The sequence below is a fragment of the Electrophorus electricus genome, unplaced genomic scaffold (genome assembly GCF_041902795.1).
Source record: "Electrophorus electricus isolate QZ-2024a unplaced genomic scaffold, ASM4190279v1 Scaffold90, whole genome shotgun sequence".
NCBI lineage: Eukaryota > Metazoa > Chordata > Actinopteri > Gymnotiformes > Gymnotidae > Electrophorus > Electrophorus electricus.
In genome coordinates this window covers 189,143-209,018 of record NW_027658807.1, presented here as the reverse complement: position 1 = coordinate 209,018, position 19,876 = coordinate 189,143, and the positions used below count along the sequence as shown (strand labels likewise).

The window sequence follows — 19,876 nt, the reverse complement described above, 5'->3', positions numbered from 1 at the left end:
ATAGCTACGCTTGTTGTATGCTGAAAAGTCTCTTTATGATAACAAACTTGTTGCAATCAGATGGGTAAGATTTAAACCAGGAAAGGGCTGTTCCCCTAATCCCAACAACATTTTCAACTCTATCTAGTAAAATGTTGATATATAGTGTCAAATGCTGCACTCAGATCAAGCAATATAAGCAAAGAAACATAACCCCGGTCAGAAGCCAACATTAGGTCATTAACTACTTTAATCAGTGCTGTCTCTGTATTATGATGAGGCTTAAACCCTGGCTGAAAGACTTCATGTATCTGGTTCTGATTCAAGTATGATCTTAGCTGCTGAGCTACAGCTTTTTCTAGGATCTTGGAAATGAATGGACGATTTGAGATTGGCCTGTAGTTTGACATCTGACAGGGGTCGAGATTAGATTACAGTCCTCGTTTTAATTAGACATGACAAAGCAGACTATATTGGCACTTTTTAATTAAATGATTATTTAATTAGATGATTTCTGGCTAAGATCTATAGATGGAGTTATCCAACCTTGCTGAATCTGCATTGTGAGATTTTCCTTGAATGGTAGCCTTGAAAAAGGCTTTTCAGTTCGATATGTGAAAGATTGAGTGAGCTGAACGAACATGTCACAGGTAAAAGCTATTGCAGGGAACTAAAGCCAAAACAAGAAACACCTGAATAAGGGTGGGGAAATCGCACAAGATGAGACAAGAATACAAACATTGCCATAGGGACAAAACCTAAAACAAACCAAACAGAACACATGGAGCTCAAGTTCACAGAAACTGTGACACAGACAGTGACTACACCACAATGCCTGTCTCACTTGTAGTCACTATTCAAAGTTAGTTGGCTAAGGAAGCATGTCAGTAGACAGCGACATTTTACTAATAATGTGTAACCCCATCTTCAGAATGCTAAGAGAGGCAAGGCTGCTATAGACTAGCCCCATAGTGAAAGTAATACATTTCACTGGTCAGAATTTGCTAATAGACTTACATTAGAAAACCCTTTTAAAGTATTACCAGAAGGGGCATGTAGGCATGTGCACAGCAACCAGCAGCCATATTACCAAGCAATTTTGATTAGTTCCACTCTCAGATGTATTCGATAGTAACCAAGAATATGTAAAGCAGCCTATATGAATAGGTTGATAGTATTTACTTTACTTGGGAAATATGACTATTATTACTTCCATCCATTTTTTTGTTATATACCGCTCTGAAAGGTTAGAAGCACCTGACTGCACACAACTGAGATATATAAGCTATATAGGCTATATATAAAATGCATTACAAGCATTCTGTCAGCACACGTGCGATTTGTTAAAGCCTTTATTTACATAGTGAGGCCTTCTCCAGTACCAGTATGGTAGAGATAATGATAAAGATGGCAGTTGTTCAGAATAGGCCAGAACACAGCATGACAGTGAGAAAACTAATATTACATGCATTGATATTACAAGTTTTCTGACCAGTAAAGGGTAACTACATTTCTAAAATTGCTAATTGAAAGTGTAGCCTCTCACTTTAGGAATAGTGGTGAATTGTACTTAACATGATTTTACTGACATTATTTTACTGAGTCTAAGCATAACATAGTATCCAAGCAAGAAGAAACAGAAGATGAAAAGTATGAACAGCCTGTACTAAACCTTAGATTCCACTTTGTCCTGTTATACTTGGATAATTAATGTCACCCCTACTAATGCATCGTCTTACTCTGTTTTCTCCCCAATCTTTCTTCTTGACACTGACATCTCATTCCATGCCCTCCCCAATCAATAATATGTTCACACATATCTGTAGTCTCTCACCACATATCCCTCTGATTCACAAATGCCATTCCTCCAGCCAGGAGAGGCAGTGACTCCCCATGCTTCACAAATACAGTCCCAGTCATACGTACCCTCCATTTCATCCCAGACACCAATTAATGTCCTACCTGCACCCATGTCTGCTGGAGATCCTACAGGATCCTCACAAGGGAGAATAATGCTGCAAACTCCACAGAACCAACCAAACGTTACACCTCTGCAACAGCCAGAAAATGTGTCTCAACCAACTGCAGTTCAGACACAACAACAGATAGTATTAGATCTACAGACTACATTTATACAACCACATTCATCACCATCACAGCAGGCAAATGTGAAACCACAACCACAGGCGGTTTTATTACAACAGATGGACCAAATTCAGCAGAGTACCTTGCTGCAACAGCCTCCTGCATCATCAGGAATGCAATCCCACCAGACTGAGCAACCACAAGTGGTTTTGCAGGAGCAGCAGCAGCTCCATTCAAATGTACCTCCACAGCCGTATATACCACAGCAGCAACCACAGACTCTGGCTAACCCACAGCAAACAGAAACACCACACCAGGTATATTCACAGCAACCTGCAGGAGTGGCCCAGCAGCAGCAACCTGTAATTCAACAAGTCCAGCAGCAGGTGCCATTACAGCAATCTTTAATGGAACAGCAGCAACAGAAACCACAGTTGTTATTGCAACAACAGGTATATGTGCCACGACAGGCTGATTCACAAGAACAGACCATGTTACAACAAGCAACAGTGCTACAATCGGCCTCTCAGCCGTTACAACTTGGGGAGCAGCAACAAGCAGCACTTATTATGCAACAGCACATTGAACAACAAAATCAACAGCAAATCTATTTACAACAGCATCAACATATAGAGCAGCAAAAGATGCTTCTTCCACAACAGCAAAATGCTGTAGTACAACAGCAGATTAAGCAACAACAGCAAACCATACAGAATCAGCAGCAAGTAGAGCAACAGCAGGCAATTTTACAACAAGCAGAACAGCAACGGCAACAACACGCACTATTGCAACAGCATTTGGAGCAACAACAGGTTTTACGGCACCAACAACAGTTAGAACAGCAACAAGCTCTTTTGCAGCAACAACAGTTTGAACAACAGCAAGCTTTGTTGAAGCAAAAACAACAGCCACAGTTAGACCAGCAAGTGTTGTTTCAACATCAACAGCTAGATCAACAAGCTTTTGTTCAACAAAAATTTGAGCAGCAAGCACTGTTGAAACAGCAGCAAATAGAGAAGCAACAAGCAGCTCTATTGCAGCAGCAGCTAGAGCAACAGCAAAAGCAAGCTGTTTTACAGCAGCAACAAGCACTACTTCAACAGCAACACCAATTAGATCAACAAGTGCTGTTACAACAGCAACAAGTGGAGCAACAGCAAGCTTTTCTACAGCAGCAACAACAGTTTGAACAAAAGCAACAACCTATACAGCAGCAAAGTTTACAATCTCAAATACAACAAATAGAGCAGCATACATTTCAGCCACAGATGGATCAAGCACAACAGGTGTTACTCCAACAACAGAGAGAACAGCAGTTGCAACAGCAAGCTCTACTACAAAAACAACAAATTGAGATACAGCAGCAGCTACAACAGCAATCTTTGTTGCTACAGCAAAAACAGCAGCAACAACTGGACCAACAAGCAGATCATGGGCAACATCACAGTGGAAAACAGAAAGGTGTCACTCTTGAGCAACAGCAGCAGGCTTTACTCAAGCAACAGCAGGAACTACAGCAGCTGCACCAGCAGGCCTTGTTGTTACAACAGCAACAACAGTTGGACCAACAAGCAGTCCTCAGCCAACACCTTGAGACAGTTCAGCAAATCAGTCAGATACCTCAATGTATTACTCAACAGATTATAGCCACACCCCTTCAGCCTCACAGTACTCTTACTCATCACCAAATAGAGCAACAGCAACAAGCATTTACTCAGCAGCAAGTTGCTTTCTCACAGCAGCAACAGAAAACTTCTGTAGTGGAATCACAAGTCCCAGCTGTTGGTCAAGTAGCATCACAAATGGTTAGCTCCAAAATTACAAACCAGATACAAACCCCAGGACACAATCAGCAACTTATACCAGCCCCAGCAGCAGCTGAACCACAAGGGCAAATACAACAAAGTCAAGGTGACACTGTGGCACAAATCCATGGTCAAATTCCGGTGCAGACCCAAAGTCACACTAGACCACAATCAATGGTTTTAATCCTGGGACAGACGCAACCCACACAGTTTCAAATTCCTCAAGGAACCCAGCAAATGTCCAATGCTCCATTACAGAGTCACACCACAGTACAGCCACAACTACAGACACAACCTTATGACCAAACTCAGAAGCAGACTCAAATGCTCTTACAGGGACAGAGTTATACAACTCAAGTCTTGCCAACTCAAACTGTAGCTCCTGTTCTTTGTCAAGTCCAAGCAGTACCTCCATCAACTCAAATACCTAACCAAATGCAGCCTCAGGCCCCTTCGTCCTTGCTGCCAATTCAGTATGCTCAAGCTTCACAAATGAGTCAGCAGACCCTCCAGCCAGTCCATCTGGACCTAACGAAGGGGACCCAACAGCAACAGTTTCCACCACAACAATATCACCAAGCTGTGCTGTCTCCAGTGTCAGTGGGAAGTACCGTTGGAGCAACATCAGCCACTGTACCTACTACCTTGATAACCACTCAGCAGTGCTTACAACAGACAGGTCAGACTCAAATTCAAAGTCAGGCGCAAACTCCGGCGATCCTACAGGTGCAACAACAGCCGGTTTCCATGCCAGTGCAGACTGTCATGCAGCCTGTACCACCTGTACCATCTCAAGTTCCTCAACAGTATGAGCAGCACATACACATTCATCAGATGCAGCAGCTTCAGGCCCAGCCAGTTTTGTCAACTGCAAAGCAAGTTTCACTACCACAGCAAACAGCAGTGGCACTAGATCTAAATCACCAGCCATCTCAGCTAGCATCCGCCTTGCATCCTGTGGTTCCCGCACATGTCCCACCAATCCAGATGCCTCAGACACAAAGTCAGACTGCTCCTCTTTACAGTCAGGATGTAGCAGGTGTACCATCTTCTCCACAACATCAGTCTCAGCCAGCCATACCTGCTCACACTCACACCCAGACAAGCACACAGGCACAAACACACATGCACACACAGACTCATGTCCAAACACAGGCCCACATGCATACTCAGACACACACTGAGACCCCAGACACATTAGTGAAGCCACCTTACTCCCAGGGTGCATTGCAGCCCCCACAGATACCGTCTAGCCCATGTCATACATTCCTCCAACCATCCACCACAATATCAGGCCTCCAGGCTGTTGCTTCAGCTTCAGAGCTCCCTGCCTCAGCTGAGGTACAGTTAAGCCAAGCTGGGCAAACTGATATGGCTCATAACTCCCCTCCCACCATCCATGCTTCACAGCCCCTTGGTTCTAATAGCCCTGCTTTTGCACCGAACCTGCTGCCAGACTGTGACACTGCATTGCTGGGCATTTCACAGGTATAAAGGAACACCCCTATCAGTGTAACATTACTTAAGACTGTACGGCGCAAGACATCCCGTACGTCTTTGAGAGCAAAAAGATATCATAACAACCCTCTCTAATTCTTAATTCTTAATAATTTCATAAGCATGTAGTCTACTTTGTATTTTTTAAATCGGTGTTAAATATTAATAGCTACAGAATCAAACTTATGCTTACATGCTTGTTATTTCCAGGTTGTTTTACCTTAATTCTCAGGCTTAAATACTTTCAGTGTTTATATAAAAATGTATATTACTTTCACTTTGAAGTTTATAGTATTTACTGTTGGCATTTCATTTTTACTGTACATATCTATATATTTCTGTTTTCTTTATGTTGCTTTGTGTCTTGATCTAAATTAACAGGAGAGCCCAAACCAGTCTGCCAATCAGCATTCATTATCAAGGTATTTAAGAAAATACGTAACCACATTTTTTACCACAAGTGGTTTTTTTGGGGGCGGGGTTTGTATAAGGTCAATGTACTCTAACATTCTGATTTGCTTCTAAACAACTGCTTACAGCTCTGCTCCAGCCAATGGAGAGGAATCCCAGTCATTCAATGGGAAAGTGGAAAGAGTGAAACCTCAGAGGAGAGCGTCCTGCAATCGTTCTGAGAGAGCCACTCACTTTCAGCTGAGCATGCTGCAGGTGAGCCTTTACTCAACTTCAGAATCAAATTGGATATTTGCAGTACATTCAACAAGCAATCACAGCTGGGTAGTTCAGCAGAAAAAAATATGTTCAGTTAAACCTTTCAGATTAAGACTTAGGACTTAATATATTGCTTTTTCTAGGTTTCAAACACCGGAGACAACATGGTGGAGTGCCAGCTCGAAACCCACAGTAACAAGATGGTCACTTTCAAGTTTGATACTGAGGGAGACGCACCTGAGGACATAGCTGATTACATGGTAAAAAAATCTGAGCCTCTTTTGTGATTTTAATTGAAAATGAAACACAAATAATTAATTCAAATCAAATTATTTTCTTTGTTTAGTGTTTGTCCTTGCCTGCTGAGTTTAAACTTTGAAAAAGAAACTTAAAAATTGCAAAGAATATATATCTCAATGTTCTTATGGAGGTCGAAGAGGATTTTGTCCTTGAGTCAGAGAAGGAGAAGTTTGTAGAGGATCTGAGGGCCATAGTGCAGAAAGCCCAGGAGATCCTGAGCACTCAGTCACAGGTCTGTCTGCTCTAGCATTATGAAATCATATTTGGTCCATACATCCAAAATTTGTCATTATACCATTCATCAAACATTAAAAATACACCAGTTGTTTTCCCACATTTTCCTACACACTCTGAATTTACAGTAGTAAATGATTTGTTTTCATTCTCAGAACGGATCTATGGAGCAGCTACATGTGGGCACTCCATCAAGTTCAACTAGTGAGCACCATGTTTAGTCTTGATTTGTTTTACCTTCATGTTACGTCTTCTGATCCCTGGATTAATCAAGTTATTTGATTAAAACGAGTTGTCTTTGTCCCTTGGTTGCAGATGTTAATGAACTAGTTTTCAAGATTGAAAACATGGATAGAGATTGCATTTCTTTTTTCTTGCTTCATCAGTGGACTCGGCCCCTCAGTCTTCTCCAGTGGGTCGCTGGCGATTTTTTATCAATCAGACTATTCGACATCGTGACTCCCACTCCAATCAAGGAGCCACCACTCCACCTGCAGTAGGGGAGAGCCAAGGCTCCAAGACCACGGAAATTGAGAGAGGTATTCTGCAACAACACTGCCCTGGAATTATGACTGATTTATACAGTTTTGAACATTTATGATCTTACACTCTGTTATCATGGTTTTACTTAATGTAACTTCAATATTCATTATTAGTAATTCATTATTTAACCTTACTAAGAATGACTTGTACTCCATACTTGCTGTAGCTTCAGACCATGAGGGTTCACAGCAGTCAGATGTTCTCTCTGGACTCATAGCTCCCCCCTGTTCCTCGCTTTTGGTGTCCTCCATCCCTGCCTCTGTTCCTGACACCACTGCCACAGACTCTGCTGCCTGTGCCCCACTAACTGTCCAGAAGCCTACGTCCACTGCAGCTCCTGCTAATCAAGACATAACGGCTATCGCACAACGAGATCCTAGCAAAGTGTCAGCAACAGCCATTCAAGCCCCAGTCCGCAACCCGGCCTCTGTACCTCCTGTTGTCCCCTTTCCTGAGGCTGAGCCTGAGCCCACAACTTGTTCCAGTGTTGGCCTGTGCCCAGGAGAGCCTTCTGCTAAGGTGCATGACATGCCTGAGAATCAGCAGCCCTTCTCTGGCCCATCTTCTGCTTCTATGTTAAGTCATGGCGACCGAGTACAGCAACAGTTGCCTCAAACCCCAGTATCAACAATGCAGAATGCAGAAGTCCTCCAACAAGGTCTCCCACAGCAACAACTCACAGAGGCTCAGGCAACACAGTCGGTGATGGCCAGCAACGATCAAACTCTGATTCAGCAGCAGCTTCCACAACATCAGCAACAACAGTTGCAGCTGACTTTACAGCAGACAGCACAGCAGCCAGTCCATCAGCTAACTCACCAAGTACAGCTTCAAACTGGCCACACAGAGCCACAAACCTTACAACAGCCTAAGCCAATGGAGACGAAGCCCCAGCCTCTGACCCAGGCTAGTGCTGGTGCCCCTTCAGTCTCAGAGCTGAGCGCACACTATGTGACCTTTCCAGGCCAGCACCCAGTACCTGAGTTGCATCCAGTGCAACAGTCGGTACTTCAGCAAATTCTGCAACACAAGACACAGCCTGAACCTCAACCACAACCGCTCTGTCCACCGACTGTTGACTTACAGTTGCATGGTCTCCAGCAGCAGGACAGCATAGAGAAGATGGAGCCACATTCAGTGGTGCAGAAGCAGGCGGTTCCCATACAGCAGCATGCGCAGCAGGACACGGTGCAGAACCCTGTGGCACTGGCTATGCAGCCTCAGCAAGGCTTCCAAACACAAGAGCCTTCACAGCACAGACCACAGGTTCAGTCTGTGGCCCTACAGCCAGAGTCTGCTGAGCCAATGCAGACCCAGCCGCTACAGCAGGTGCCACAGGACAAGCCTCAGCCTGGTGTTCCACCTGTACAAAAGCAGCCATCTTTTCAGCAGTCTGAATCTGAGGTCTCCACTGGTGAGGCAGCTGTTTCAGAGGAGGTTTTCAGCCAGTCTGCTTCTCTACAGCCCTTGTCTGATGCCTCCCTGCCCCCTCTCCCACTCCCGGAGGCACCTCCGCCCGTCTTGGCGCACATCCTCACGCCCTCCCCTGTCCAGCCCTCTTCAGTGGCTGAGTCGGACAGTGAGGGCCCCCCGAAAATCGAGTTTGTGGACAACCGCATAAAGACGCTGGACGAGAAGCTACGGACTCTGTTGTACCAAGAGCACAACACAGGTGGAGCTGTGCTGGGATGTTCCACTATTGCCCTTACTCAAGCTCTTGCCTCCACCTCTGCCTCTACCATGGTACCGGCTTCTGCTGGGGGAGATGAGTCATCTGAATCCCACCCAGTGTCTGTCTCTGCCTTTCAACCCCCTCCCGTCTCCTCCTCGGACACCTCTCCGCACTCCTCCTCCCGCACCGCTTCCTCCACCACTCCTCGCTCCTCCTCTACCTCTCCGGACAGAGAGAGAATGGGAACAGGAGAGGAAGACGTGACCCAGCCCACTCTAGTTCCTCCAGCTGCTGTGGATCACCAACCCGCTTCGTCGTTCTCCTCCACCTCTCCTCCCTGTTCCCTCCTGTCTCCACCACAGGATCCTGCGCCTGGACCCCTGCCTCCACCCAGTGAACCTGCAGTCCTTGTAAGTCAAGCCCACAAAACCAGCCCAGGCTGGTTTGGTGTGCTTGGTGTTACACCAGTGTCCTTGACGATGAACAACAAATTCCATATTCTGATGTTGCAATTCTGCTAAATACATAATTTGGCTCACTACAAGACTTACTGTTGTTACTAATGTTGTAACTAACTTGTTGAATCTATACTGTCTGCACATGTGTTGCTTCCACAGCACTTTATTTCTAATATATCACCATGTTTCCCCTTCCGGCCTTCCAGGCTGCCCCCTCCCCCTATGATAGCAGTGTCCCCGGAGACGTCCCGTGGCTTCCCCCCTCTCAGCAGCCCACCCTCCTGCAGCCGGGACAGCAGCAGCAGCAGCACCACAATGCAGGAGGTGGATATTTTGGCCTAAACCTGACATGTCCTAGTATCAGAAATCCCGTTAGCAAGAAATCCTGGACTCGCAAATTCAAAAGCTGGGCGTGCAAACTGCGCCACTCCGCCAGCTTGTTCAAGAAGCCCCGAGTCCAGCAAGGTAGCGTCTGCACAGAGCGAAAGAGCGCGAGCGAGTGAGGGGTGTGGGTGGGCTAGCATTTGAAATGAATGTGTAAATTACAAGTACTACTGCACATGTAGCTGACCCTTACCTTGCTAGATAGGGATTGTCTTAAAAAGTACTGTTAGTATTAATAATCAACTATTAATCCTAATAGTAGTTTTCAAAGTGATGTGACCATCATGTCTTGATACCACTACATTATCTTAAAATTATGTGTTTAACCTTTTAACATCGATTAGTTTTAAGTTGCTCTACATGGACTTTGTTGTAGCTTCTTATCATTTGTTTGCATGGGTTACCCAGGGCTAAGAACAGTGGAGGGGAAGTGGAAGAGTGAGTAGGACAGGACAGAGCAATGTAATGGAGGTGACCATGGATGCCAGCACCTCGTCCATTCGCAGAACAGTAAAGTCAAGCTCAGCCCACCACGTCCTGCCCCTCACCTGCCTGCACAGTTGGGCTTCCCTTTCCAAAGGGCCAGTGCCACGCTGCCCCAAAGCACAGTGTCTGAAAAGGACACCCGCACGGGCCACCCACCCACTGGCCCACTGGATGGTGTAAAGTTTGCACCTGTGACGTATTTTAAAGTTTAAAAAAAAAAAAAAAAAAGCCAAGGATATTAAGGTTTGCTTTATCCATTCCATTTAATGAGTAAATGGGAAAAGTTTTATTTTATCATTTATCCAGCTTTTAAAAAGCGCAGGTGCAAATTATTTACCAAAGAGACAAATCAGTCTGGCACAATAGGTTTATTGATAGGTTTATCAATCAGTCAGTCAATAGGTTTATCACAATAGAATTTTTGGTCATGAGTTTTATTTGGCATTAAATTCATAAATGGATTTGATGGCTAAAGTATTTTTTTAAAGAACCCCATCAACTACTCAGCTTTAAGAACTATCTGACCTATAGTTGAAATCAGCTTAGTCTGACATGTTTATATTTGTTGTGGTTCTCTTTCAAACATTTGTTTGGTATCTCAGTGCAGGAATGCCTCAGGCATGACCAACTATGGAAGCACCAATAGCAGATGTCAGTTGACAGAGCTGTCACTGCTGTGGCATGGGGGCCCCATATCTAGCATTGTACTGCCCCTGGAGTGTCCTTCTCACTCTCTTTTCTGTGCAGCTTATCTCAGCCTCAGACAGAACTGCCTTCTTTCCTAACTGCTCACAGACAAATCTTGACAGGGTATGGTTGCCAAGTGCAGGAATGCAGTTTGCGTTCCAGTTTCTCTGCCATCTCACCAGACTTCTAACTTTCAACAGCAGAAATTTCTCATGTTGACTCATCTGTATTAGAAAGGCTGGTTATCAAGCTGAGCTAGCCCCTGCTTGGTTGCTAGCTCTCAACTCATAAGCTAACCTGCTATCTACCGCTTAGCTACACCGTAAAGGCAAGCAAATTTGCATTCTTACTTATACACCTTGTTGTGTGGGGATATATGTCTGTTGAGTTGCTGCTACTGCTACTCCTGTTAAGGCTTCACTAAAGGTTATGAGCCCTTCTGCTGTGCCTGGTGACTTGTGACTCTCATGTCTGATAAAGAATCACATCCCCTGTGCATCTTGTGAATGAGGGTTAAACATGCTCAAACGATTGTCATGGAAATGGATAGCTGCAACCACTGCAGGGGACAGTCACTGCACTTCAGATCTGCTTGGGCATTACAGCTTCATCCAAAGACAACCTGCTCTTCTTTTTGTGCTTTGGAAGGAAGTTACTACTAAGCTTGGCACCAGGTGGCCTGCCTCGAAGAAATCCTGGCATTGAGTTGGATCTCTATGAAGACAAGAGGTTTACCTCTCCTGTTACTCCCTGCAGGTCTGGAATGTGTGGTTGAACTGAAGTGCTAGTAAAACCCCTTTTCTCCCTGACTTCCTGTCGAAGGCTACTCGAAGCAAGACATTGACGGTACAGAAGACCTTAGATCCTCTCCTCAAATCATTGTGGAGCCTTCAGCCAAATCTTTCCCTCCTGCCTGGTAAAATGGAGTGCTTTACTACCTCTCTATCTCCTCCATCTCAGCCTATCAAGCCAAGCTGCTTAAGGAAATAGAAAAACAGCTGGAGAAAGTGTACTCCCCTGTACATCCCAGTGGTCCTAAAGACCTGTTTGAGCCCCTTATAAGAAGCAGGCCAAAGAGTTTGATGTCAATCAAGCCAGCAGTTTCTGCTCAGTGTCACAGGCAGCACCCAGACAAAGAAATTTTGTGACCAGAAAGTGGTGCTGATTACCCCGTGTCTTCTACAAATGCATAGGGAGAGCACTGACTCCTTGTGAGACTGTTTCATCCTATATTCGTAATTATCTCATTTGCTGACACACACTGCTCCATGTGACGCATGCCTTTGTGCAACAGCAAGATGCCAGGCAGAGCTTCACACAGTGATGATACTTCCTCATCTACAAGATCAGTTTAAGCTTCATCTACAGGATCAGTTAGAGTAAAAACTGTGTAGTCACAACTCTTTAAAACAGACTTCATCTCTTTCTGCTATTCTGTCAGAGACGGGGTCCTCCCACTTCAGTTCTCTCGTTGCCACTCACATGCCAGGCATCATGAACACAGGATTTCCTGAGGGGGACCTCCATTTCCAGCCTGCTCTGTGAGAGACAGGGTTGCTGTGGATCTCCTTAACTCAATCATACACTTTCTTCTGTGTCATAAACGGTGACATGCCCGTGGGTGTAGACATACTGCTTCAACAGCAGCTTCACATGATGTTTTATGCATTTCTGCCTCTGAGCCTTATTCATCCCTCTCTAGCCAGTGAATGAAATGCATCCCTTTCTATGGCACCTTACTGGTCCAGGTGGCTGTGTAAAGTGAAGATTGCCAGGCTCCTTGAGAAAGTGCTGTGGCCTTCCCCTGAGAAAGCACTCCCTCTCCCAGGCTCCAGGCGCAGACATGTCATCCCTACAGAGCATCTTCACCTCTGTGGTGTTTGAAAGGCTGAACCTTCCTAAAGTGGTCACCACCATCCAGGCAGCTGGCATCTACACAGAGGCCTCATCCCCTTTCAGTGTTCCATGGTAGAAATTTTGCTTCTTACAACACTTTTTTGGACAAAGGTTGAGGGCTTGTCCACCATTAAGGTGTATTCAGCAGTTATCTCTGCTCAAACCTTTTGGTCAGCACCATGCATCTGCAGATTTGTGAATCCTTTTAAGATACTGGAGAGTCTGGACACACAGACAGGTCTGTTATGGGCAGCCATATATCAGCAGAGACTGCCCTGTTGGTGCTTCCACAGTCATAGTGAACTCATGCTTTCAAAGAACGTGGGTTATGTAAGTGAGCTACAATCCACAGTCATGTGGTATGTGAATAATAATTCATAAGTACATTACCAGAACTGTAGATAAGATCCTGTTCTTTGCTGCCTGGGTAGGCTTTTGTAACCGTTCTTTTTAATATTACCTGCATGTCTATATATAATTTATGATCATCATTAAGCAATAGAGTCATATGCTTTGTTGTGAGTACTCTATATACATGATCATATCATATATATCACAACACCCTGTTCAAAATACATTGTGTGTATATGTCATAGTGTATCAATTACTGTTGCATGTGCCTGATTAGTGTACCTGTGTATCATTTGGATGTATATCAGATTCCAAATACATGCAGCAAATTTACTCTAAGACTGTAATGTTCTTAAGCATCACACACCCCATCCAGGGCCCTGTGATACTGTGTGTGTGTGTGTGTGTGTGTGTGTGTGTGTGTGGCTGGGAGGGTAGGGTGAGCTGGTGTTTTTATCTTGATATCCAAAACTCGTACTGCTTAACCTGCATCGCATACAACTGATTTTACTTTGTATTGAGACAGTTTCCCATTTCCAACTGCACCATGCATCTTCTCAGCATACTATATGAGCTCAATTTTCATGGAAATATTACTGTCCATAAATAAATAAGATACCAATTTGCTGTACTCACATAGAGCAATGTAACTTTTACATGCATGGTAGTTTGTTAAGTCGATCCTGAAAGTGTGTAAGTATGTGTGTGTGTTATGGTTCAATTATTAACACAATATTCCTGTGTTTGTCGTGTCTGTGTCTTATCTGTGGGATTTGACATAAATCCCTTCATTCTGTGCTGGACTTGTCTTTTTGTGTGTTGTTTTTCTGTGTTGTTTGATTGTGCTGGCCTTGTCCTCGTGTCTTCCTCTTCTCTTCCATCGCTCTGGACAGACGGGAACTCTGACAGTCAGGCAGTGAAAGAGGAGAGAGAGATACCATCAGATATGCAGCCCTGCTCGCACAGAGGACGTTTCCAGGTGCCAGGCCTTTCTCTGAGTATTCAATTGCATGTATCTGATGGTCACATTAATCTTATATATTCATCCATATATCTTCTAATAAGCATATACTATCTGATTCTCCCCTGGCCCTTCAGATTCACCTTGTAATAAAGGGTTCGGAGAAAGACTATAGAGGTCACAGAGTGCAGGACACGTGTCCTTTTTCCTCCAGGTGACTCCGGTTCCGCAGGCTGTGGACCCGGCTCCCCTAGCAGAGGTGGCTCAGGGCCAGGAGAGTGTGCTCGAGACTGTGGGGCGTTTCTCTGTGACGCGGGCTGAGCAGAGAGAGGAGCAGCTCTCCGACAGCTCCCCTGTCTCTCCAGACCTGGAGAGGGACAGGAGGAGGACCAAAGGGAAGGAAGGGGAGAAGGAGGAGAAGAGGGCCCCTCTGGGGGGTGGGCATCAGGCCCCACGCAACCACACGCACTCCCCAAGGGCCAGTAGTGACGATGAGAGTGAGGTGGAGGATGAGGACCTAAGGAGAGAGTTGCACAAGCTCCGAGAAAAGTGAGGCCATCCTCTCTCTCAAACACTGACCCTGTCTCAGTCAAACACATCTAACGTAACAATGTCTCTCTCCTTCTTTTTCACTCGGTCTCTCTCATATTTTCGGTTCTTTTTGTCTCCTAACTAAATCCACCTTTCCTTCCGTCACCCGGCGTGCCCCTCCGGCTGTTCTGTAGGCACATCAAAGAGGTGGTGTCCCTGCAAGCGCAGCAGAACCGTGAGCTGCAGGAGCTTTACAAGCAACTGCGCAGTCTAAAAGACCACAGGCAGCCCCTGGGGCTGGCTCATATGCCTCCCCTTCCTACCACATCCCTGGCCATCTCCCCGCGCAGACCCCGCCCTGCCAAGAGCAAACTCCGCCCCCGGCCCCATTCCCACATGGACAACAACGGAGTCGTGCATCAAGGTGCTGACCACACCCTTCATCTGCAGTTTCCTCATTATAATATAGACATTTTCTGTTTATAAGGTGTATAAGAAAAAATTTTGTCTACATAGCGTAGAATAGCACTGATTCTGTCTGGAAAACCAGTACAAAGCTTTGATATCCCACTAATATGCCATATCTGCCCCGACACACACTTTCTCTCCCTTTCAGGGAGTCTCCTGCAGTCTAGCAGTTTTTCCGGTGGAGAGCAAACCAGGCTGCGTTCGCACAGCAACCTAGAAAAATCACCTCCAGTGACCACCAAGAGAGGTAAAGAAGCAGAAATGAATGCAGCAAAAAGATCCATACGACAGTGCTTCCTAAAGGCAGGTGCGCTGAAGATGACTGGTACTAAAAGAAAATGTTTCCTTGTTGTCATTATTTCAGACCACAGTCCTCCAGTCCGGTGTTCATCCAATAAAAAGAGCACATTCACAGACGAACTGCACAAACTCGTAGATGATTGGACAAAAGAGGCAGTTGGGCCTGCCCAACCCAAACCTTCACTCAATCAGATCAAACAAATTCAGCAGGTGCAGGAACTGGGTGCCTGGAACCAGTCCACTGAGGTAGAGTGTGTTTATTCAGCAAATATTTGATTTTCAGATGTATTAGTATGAATATTTTGATTATTTAGTGTAATATCTGATAGTAGTATAAATAAGTAAATTCTGCGTGTATGTATGTAAATAGTGTCAAGGAAGTTCATGAAAACATCATTTTACATTTATACATGTGAATGGTTTCAGTGGGGATACTGATGTATATCTGTGTCCTCAGGCGTCACCTCCAGGCTGGTACCCCACAGCTTCTCTTAACCCCCACAGTGCTCCTGTATTAGCCAGCCTGTCTGCCATGGCTTGCCCACCCTACAGTACAGCAGGCCAAACCCAGCCAGCTCCTACACAGCCCCCCATTGGCCCCCTAGCACAGCAGAGCCTCCATCTGCAGGCCCAGGCCTTCACAGCGCTGCCGTACAGCCAGCCCCCTCTGCAGCCACAGCACACGCAGATCCTCCCCGGGGCACTGCCACCCAACCAGGCCCTGCTTCTCGCCCCCGCGCAGGTGCAGCCGCCAGCCTGTGGCGTGCACGCGCAGCTACCCCCTCACGCCGCTCCCTCCCCCACGTGCACCAGCACCACAGGACCCCCGCCGGTCCCACCTACCACCATCACCGCCGCCTCTAGTTCTGCCTCTGCCACCCTCTGCTCAGATTCATCGTGCTCCTCCACCTGCTCCGCCTCAACCCTGCCTCCTGGTAATAAACTCCGCCCCGCGCCCCCTACCTCTGCCCTGCCTTTAGGACAGCAGTGAGCACAAGTGAGCACAACTGGACAGAGAGAGAGAATAACAGACAGGACACAGGATTTTGAATGAAAGTAGAGAAGAGGCTTGTTTTTGAAGAATGTTTGAGCATAACATGAATACTACAGTATGTAGAACAAGAACACTAGGGACCAGGGGCTTCTTAGCGTTGGCGCATATAGGTGTGAGGATGTATAAATTATTTAATGCGTGTGTATTTGTGTGTATGCGTGTGAGGGTGTTTACATTATTCCCCCAAAACATATCCTCTGCGTGTTTCTGCACTCTCAAGGTTTCTATACAACACAGTTGAACCTCAACTCTTCCATATATACATATATACAAGACGACCTTTTCTGACATTAAAAAATTGTCATTTTCGTTTTATTTATGAACACCTCTGTTGAAAGGACCGTTAGCGTATTAAAAAGTGCAATTAGTAATATTTAAATTAATTTCTGTGTTGTTGTGTTGCCTGTCTGTAAAGTGTAAAGGACTTATTTTTTTAAATGCACACAGAGATGACCAGATAAACAGTAAGACACCATTTTAAAAGAATATAGCACAAAAAAGGTCTCAACAAATAATGAAGCAGAAATGATGCAGTTTCAGCAACCGCATGTTCTGCAACTGAGCATGATGACAGTTACCTGGCAACAGTCATCTTAGCTACGAGTCCAACCTAAACATTGATTGTTCACTGCAGTGCACGGATTAGGCATGCTCTTCATGTTCTTCTATTGTACATTAATAGTACATTAATTATTAATAGTGGTAACATCTAAGATTAATTTAAGGGATGTTATAGAATAACACGAATAGCTTCCATCTGACTAGATGGATTTCAGTCCAGTGTTCTGTAAGCTGTGTGGCTGTGTACAACTGAGCATAACTAATTTGACTGCAGTGTTTGCTTTTTCTCGTTTGTAGACTCTCCTTCTTGGGGGTTTACGGTGTGAATTCTAATTCCATAGTGAGGACATACAGGTCCAGAGCTTTTAGGGCACTTCGAATGAAGCAAACTGCTTGGTCTTGCACTTGATCTGTGTTTTGCACAGCTATGTTTGTGCTTCTGAGCACACCAAACTGTGAACAAGTCACCTGCATACATATTTTGTTTTTTTGTTTTTTTTTGGGTGAAAACACAAGAAACATCAAAATCTGCACACAGGTATATATTGTAATACATGAAATGAGTCATGTGATTTTGCTTCATACTTCAACAAACAACACAAATAAAACTGCCAAGTGAATTTAAGAATGGATTACTTTGCACCTCAGCTTTCCAGATACGATGCCTTTCAGAGTAGCGTTATTGAGTGTTTTTAAGTCGTGAGATTGATAGCCTTCTGTGTGTGGCCCCAGGGTCCAGCCTCTTCAAGTCCGCACCTGATAATTGTTTACAGATGTGTATCTTTCCATGCAAAAACAAAGAAACAACTAAATGAATGCAGGGATTGTGTTCTGTGGCCATGCAAAAGCAATTGCCAGACAGCAAAGAGAGTCTTTTGGCTTGTGCTTTAAATGTCCAGACATTTTTCCTGGGTTTCATCCTTAAATATATATTGCCTGTACACAAAAACATGACCAGCTACATACATGCCTGTGTTACGATAATTAAAAATAAAAATATATGGGCCGTTGATTAAGGATCTTTAGGTTTGAACACAGTAATGCACAGAAGGCTTTGAATGTTTAAAAAAAAATTATTTTTTCAGCATTACATAAGGCATATGGGAATATGTTGTGCAGTGTTCACAGAGACTACAGAAGGACACAAAATGGGGAAAAAAAAAGTTAATTTATTTTGTGATATTACTTATGCCATGTAATGCTTGAGCTAATGAATGTTTTATTAAAAGTGAACACGACTGGCATGTGAGTATCGGAATAACTAAACAGCCACTAAATATGTGCAGATTCTCTATGGAAACAACCCACATCTAAGTAGCTATGGAACATAATAATGGTGGTGAGATTATGTGCTGTTAATATTGACACGGCTGCCATTTGTCACTGCTCTGACAGGAAACATGGGACATTGTCCTATTTTGAGGTGTTATCAAAATGTAATCTAAAAGAAAGCATTATTTTTGTATTTTGAACTGGGGATGTAAAAATGTAAAACGTACTGAAAATGTATTGATCGTTTCAAAAAGGTTGCAGTTATCTGATGCATTGGTCCTCAGCTTTGTGCTGTTCCCCTGCTTGGGATATAGCTTAGCTATGAGATTGATACTCTAATGTTTAGTTTTCTGATAGGAATTTTTCATTTAAATTTATCGGAATTGGTGTGAGGAACTATTTTTCACTGCCTAGTGCCCATCTGATGAATTTGTAGACATGTTTACCAGGGGACCCCAGAATGACTTAACTGAGCACCAATGATTCAAGGTTATTTGATCCAAAATAATCTAAAAGACTAAACTTTTATTTCTGGTAATTTAGCTACTGTAAAATTGTAACTAATTCAATTGTTGATTTTATTTATGTTTTGTAACTAATCACAATAAAAGATGGTGTTAAACCTGAAAATATGATTCTCTTTTACATGTTTTATAACAATAAAATATTTAAATATATACATTTTAAAAAGAGGTTTACAAAATGCTGTGCAGGGTGACCAAAGCAGATTACAAATACAAAAAAAGACAAAAAACAATAAATAGAGCAAATTCAAATTTAAAAGAAAATAAAACAATGCATTGGATATGATTTTTTTAGAAACTACTTAAACTCATAAAGAAATGGAACCTAGTTAGTCAATGTAGTTTAATGCTACTTTAGACCAGCAGATGTCTCTGAGATCACAGATATCGTCATACTCCTAAAGTGGTTCACACCTCATTTAAATTTGAGTGCCAAAACTTTGTCAATGTCCTTATTTCTCACAAGCAGTACAGTCCAGATATTGTGCAGATGTTTCCACAAATACTGTTTTACTGGAAATATGAACATCTGGGAGGTTCACCCTGTCAAATTGAATGCACTGCATTATGTAAACAATCTTATATATCTTATGTAAAGACTCTCCCCACTCAGTTGGGTCAGAAGGGAAGTAGCTCTATTTAGCTCTCCTCTAACTTAAGAAATGTAGTCCAGATGCCCGTGACGTGGGAGGTGTGGCTTCATTCCCAGCTGAGAGAATGTGTTAGTATAGCACAGGTCTCAGAATCAAAAGAGCAAAAATTTATAAGAACGAAAGTGATTATCCAATGTCTCAAGCAAAAGGCTTTTGAGCACATCTGCCTCCGTTTACCCTTCTCTCTCTAAGGTGTCAAGAATGCTAGAAAGATGCCATCAGAGCATTTATAGGCCCCAATTTGGTGGCAATGGAAAATAATGTGATAATGTCTTATCATTGGTCCCTTTTAGAAGCAGAATCTCTCTCTGTGTTCGGATCTGAGCAGCAGGCTGCAGTGCACTTTGCTGTACAGTGGCCAGTTTGTTGTGGTCAGACATGTTGCAGGCCGGGTTCAGAAGTCAGCTTGGCCCCTGACAATGTGCCTATTGTGACACACTGGTCTATATGCATCAATGAGGGGATTTAGCAGTTGACATGGTTGGAACACAATGATGCTCTTCAGT

The 19,876-nt window shown here is 44.1% G+C and overlaps 1 protein-coding gene across 13 annotated transcripts in view; it reads left to right on the top strand.

Annotated features, from left to right (window-relative positions):
- Positions 1-18,737, top strand: part of LOC145643232 (serine/threonine-protein kinase WNK3-like) — a 47,620-nt gene extending 28,883 nt beyond the window's left edge. For 3 of the 13 annotated variants that reach the window (XM_081709769.1, XM_081709768.1, XM_081709770.1), the window contains exons 10-24: positions 1,806-5,357; positions 5,748-5,788; positions 5,906-6,032; positions 6,179-6,295; positions 6,466-6,567; positions 6,725-6,773; positions 6,956-7,108; positions 7,279-9,194; positions 9,449-9,707; positions 13,940-14,025; positions 14,222-14,556; positions 14,733-14,962; positions 15,155-15,253; positions 15,371-15,552; positions 15,764-18,737. In XM_081709769.1, the coding sequence (XP_081565895.1) occupies positions 1,806-5,357; positions 5,748-5,788; positions 5,906-6,032; positions 6,179-6,295; positions 6,466-6,567; positions 6,725-6,773; positions 6,956-7,108; positions 7,279-9,194; positions 9,449-9,707; positions 13,940-14,025; positions 14,222-14,556; positions 14,733-14,962; positions 15,155-15,253; positions 15,371-15,552; positions 15,764-16,297 (7,782 nt within the window). In that variant the 3' untranslated portion in view covers positions 16,298-18,737. Of the gene's footprint in view, positions 1-1,805; positions 5,358-5,747; positions 5,789-5,905; positions 6,033-6,178; positions 6,296-6,381; positions 6,568-6,724; positions 6,774-6,955; positions 7,109-7,278; positions 9,195-9,448; positions 9,708-10,034; positions 14,029-14,221; positions 14,557-14,732; positions 14,963-15,154; positions 15,254-15,370; positions 15,553-15,763 lie in introns of those variants that run through there. The other 10 variants (XM_081709772.1, XM_081709771.1, XM_081709775.1 and 7 more) reach the window with 10 other exon arrangements.
- The last annotated feature ends 1,139 nt before the right edge of the window (positions 18,738-19,876 follow it).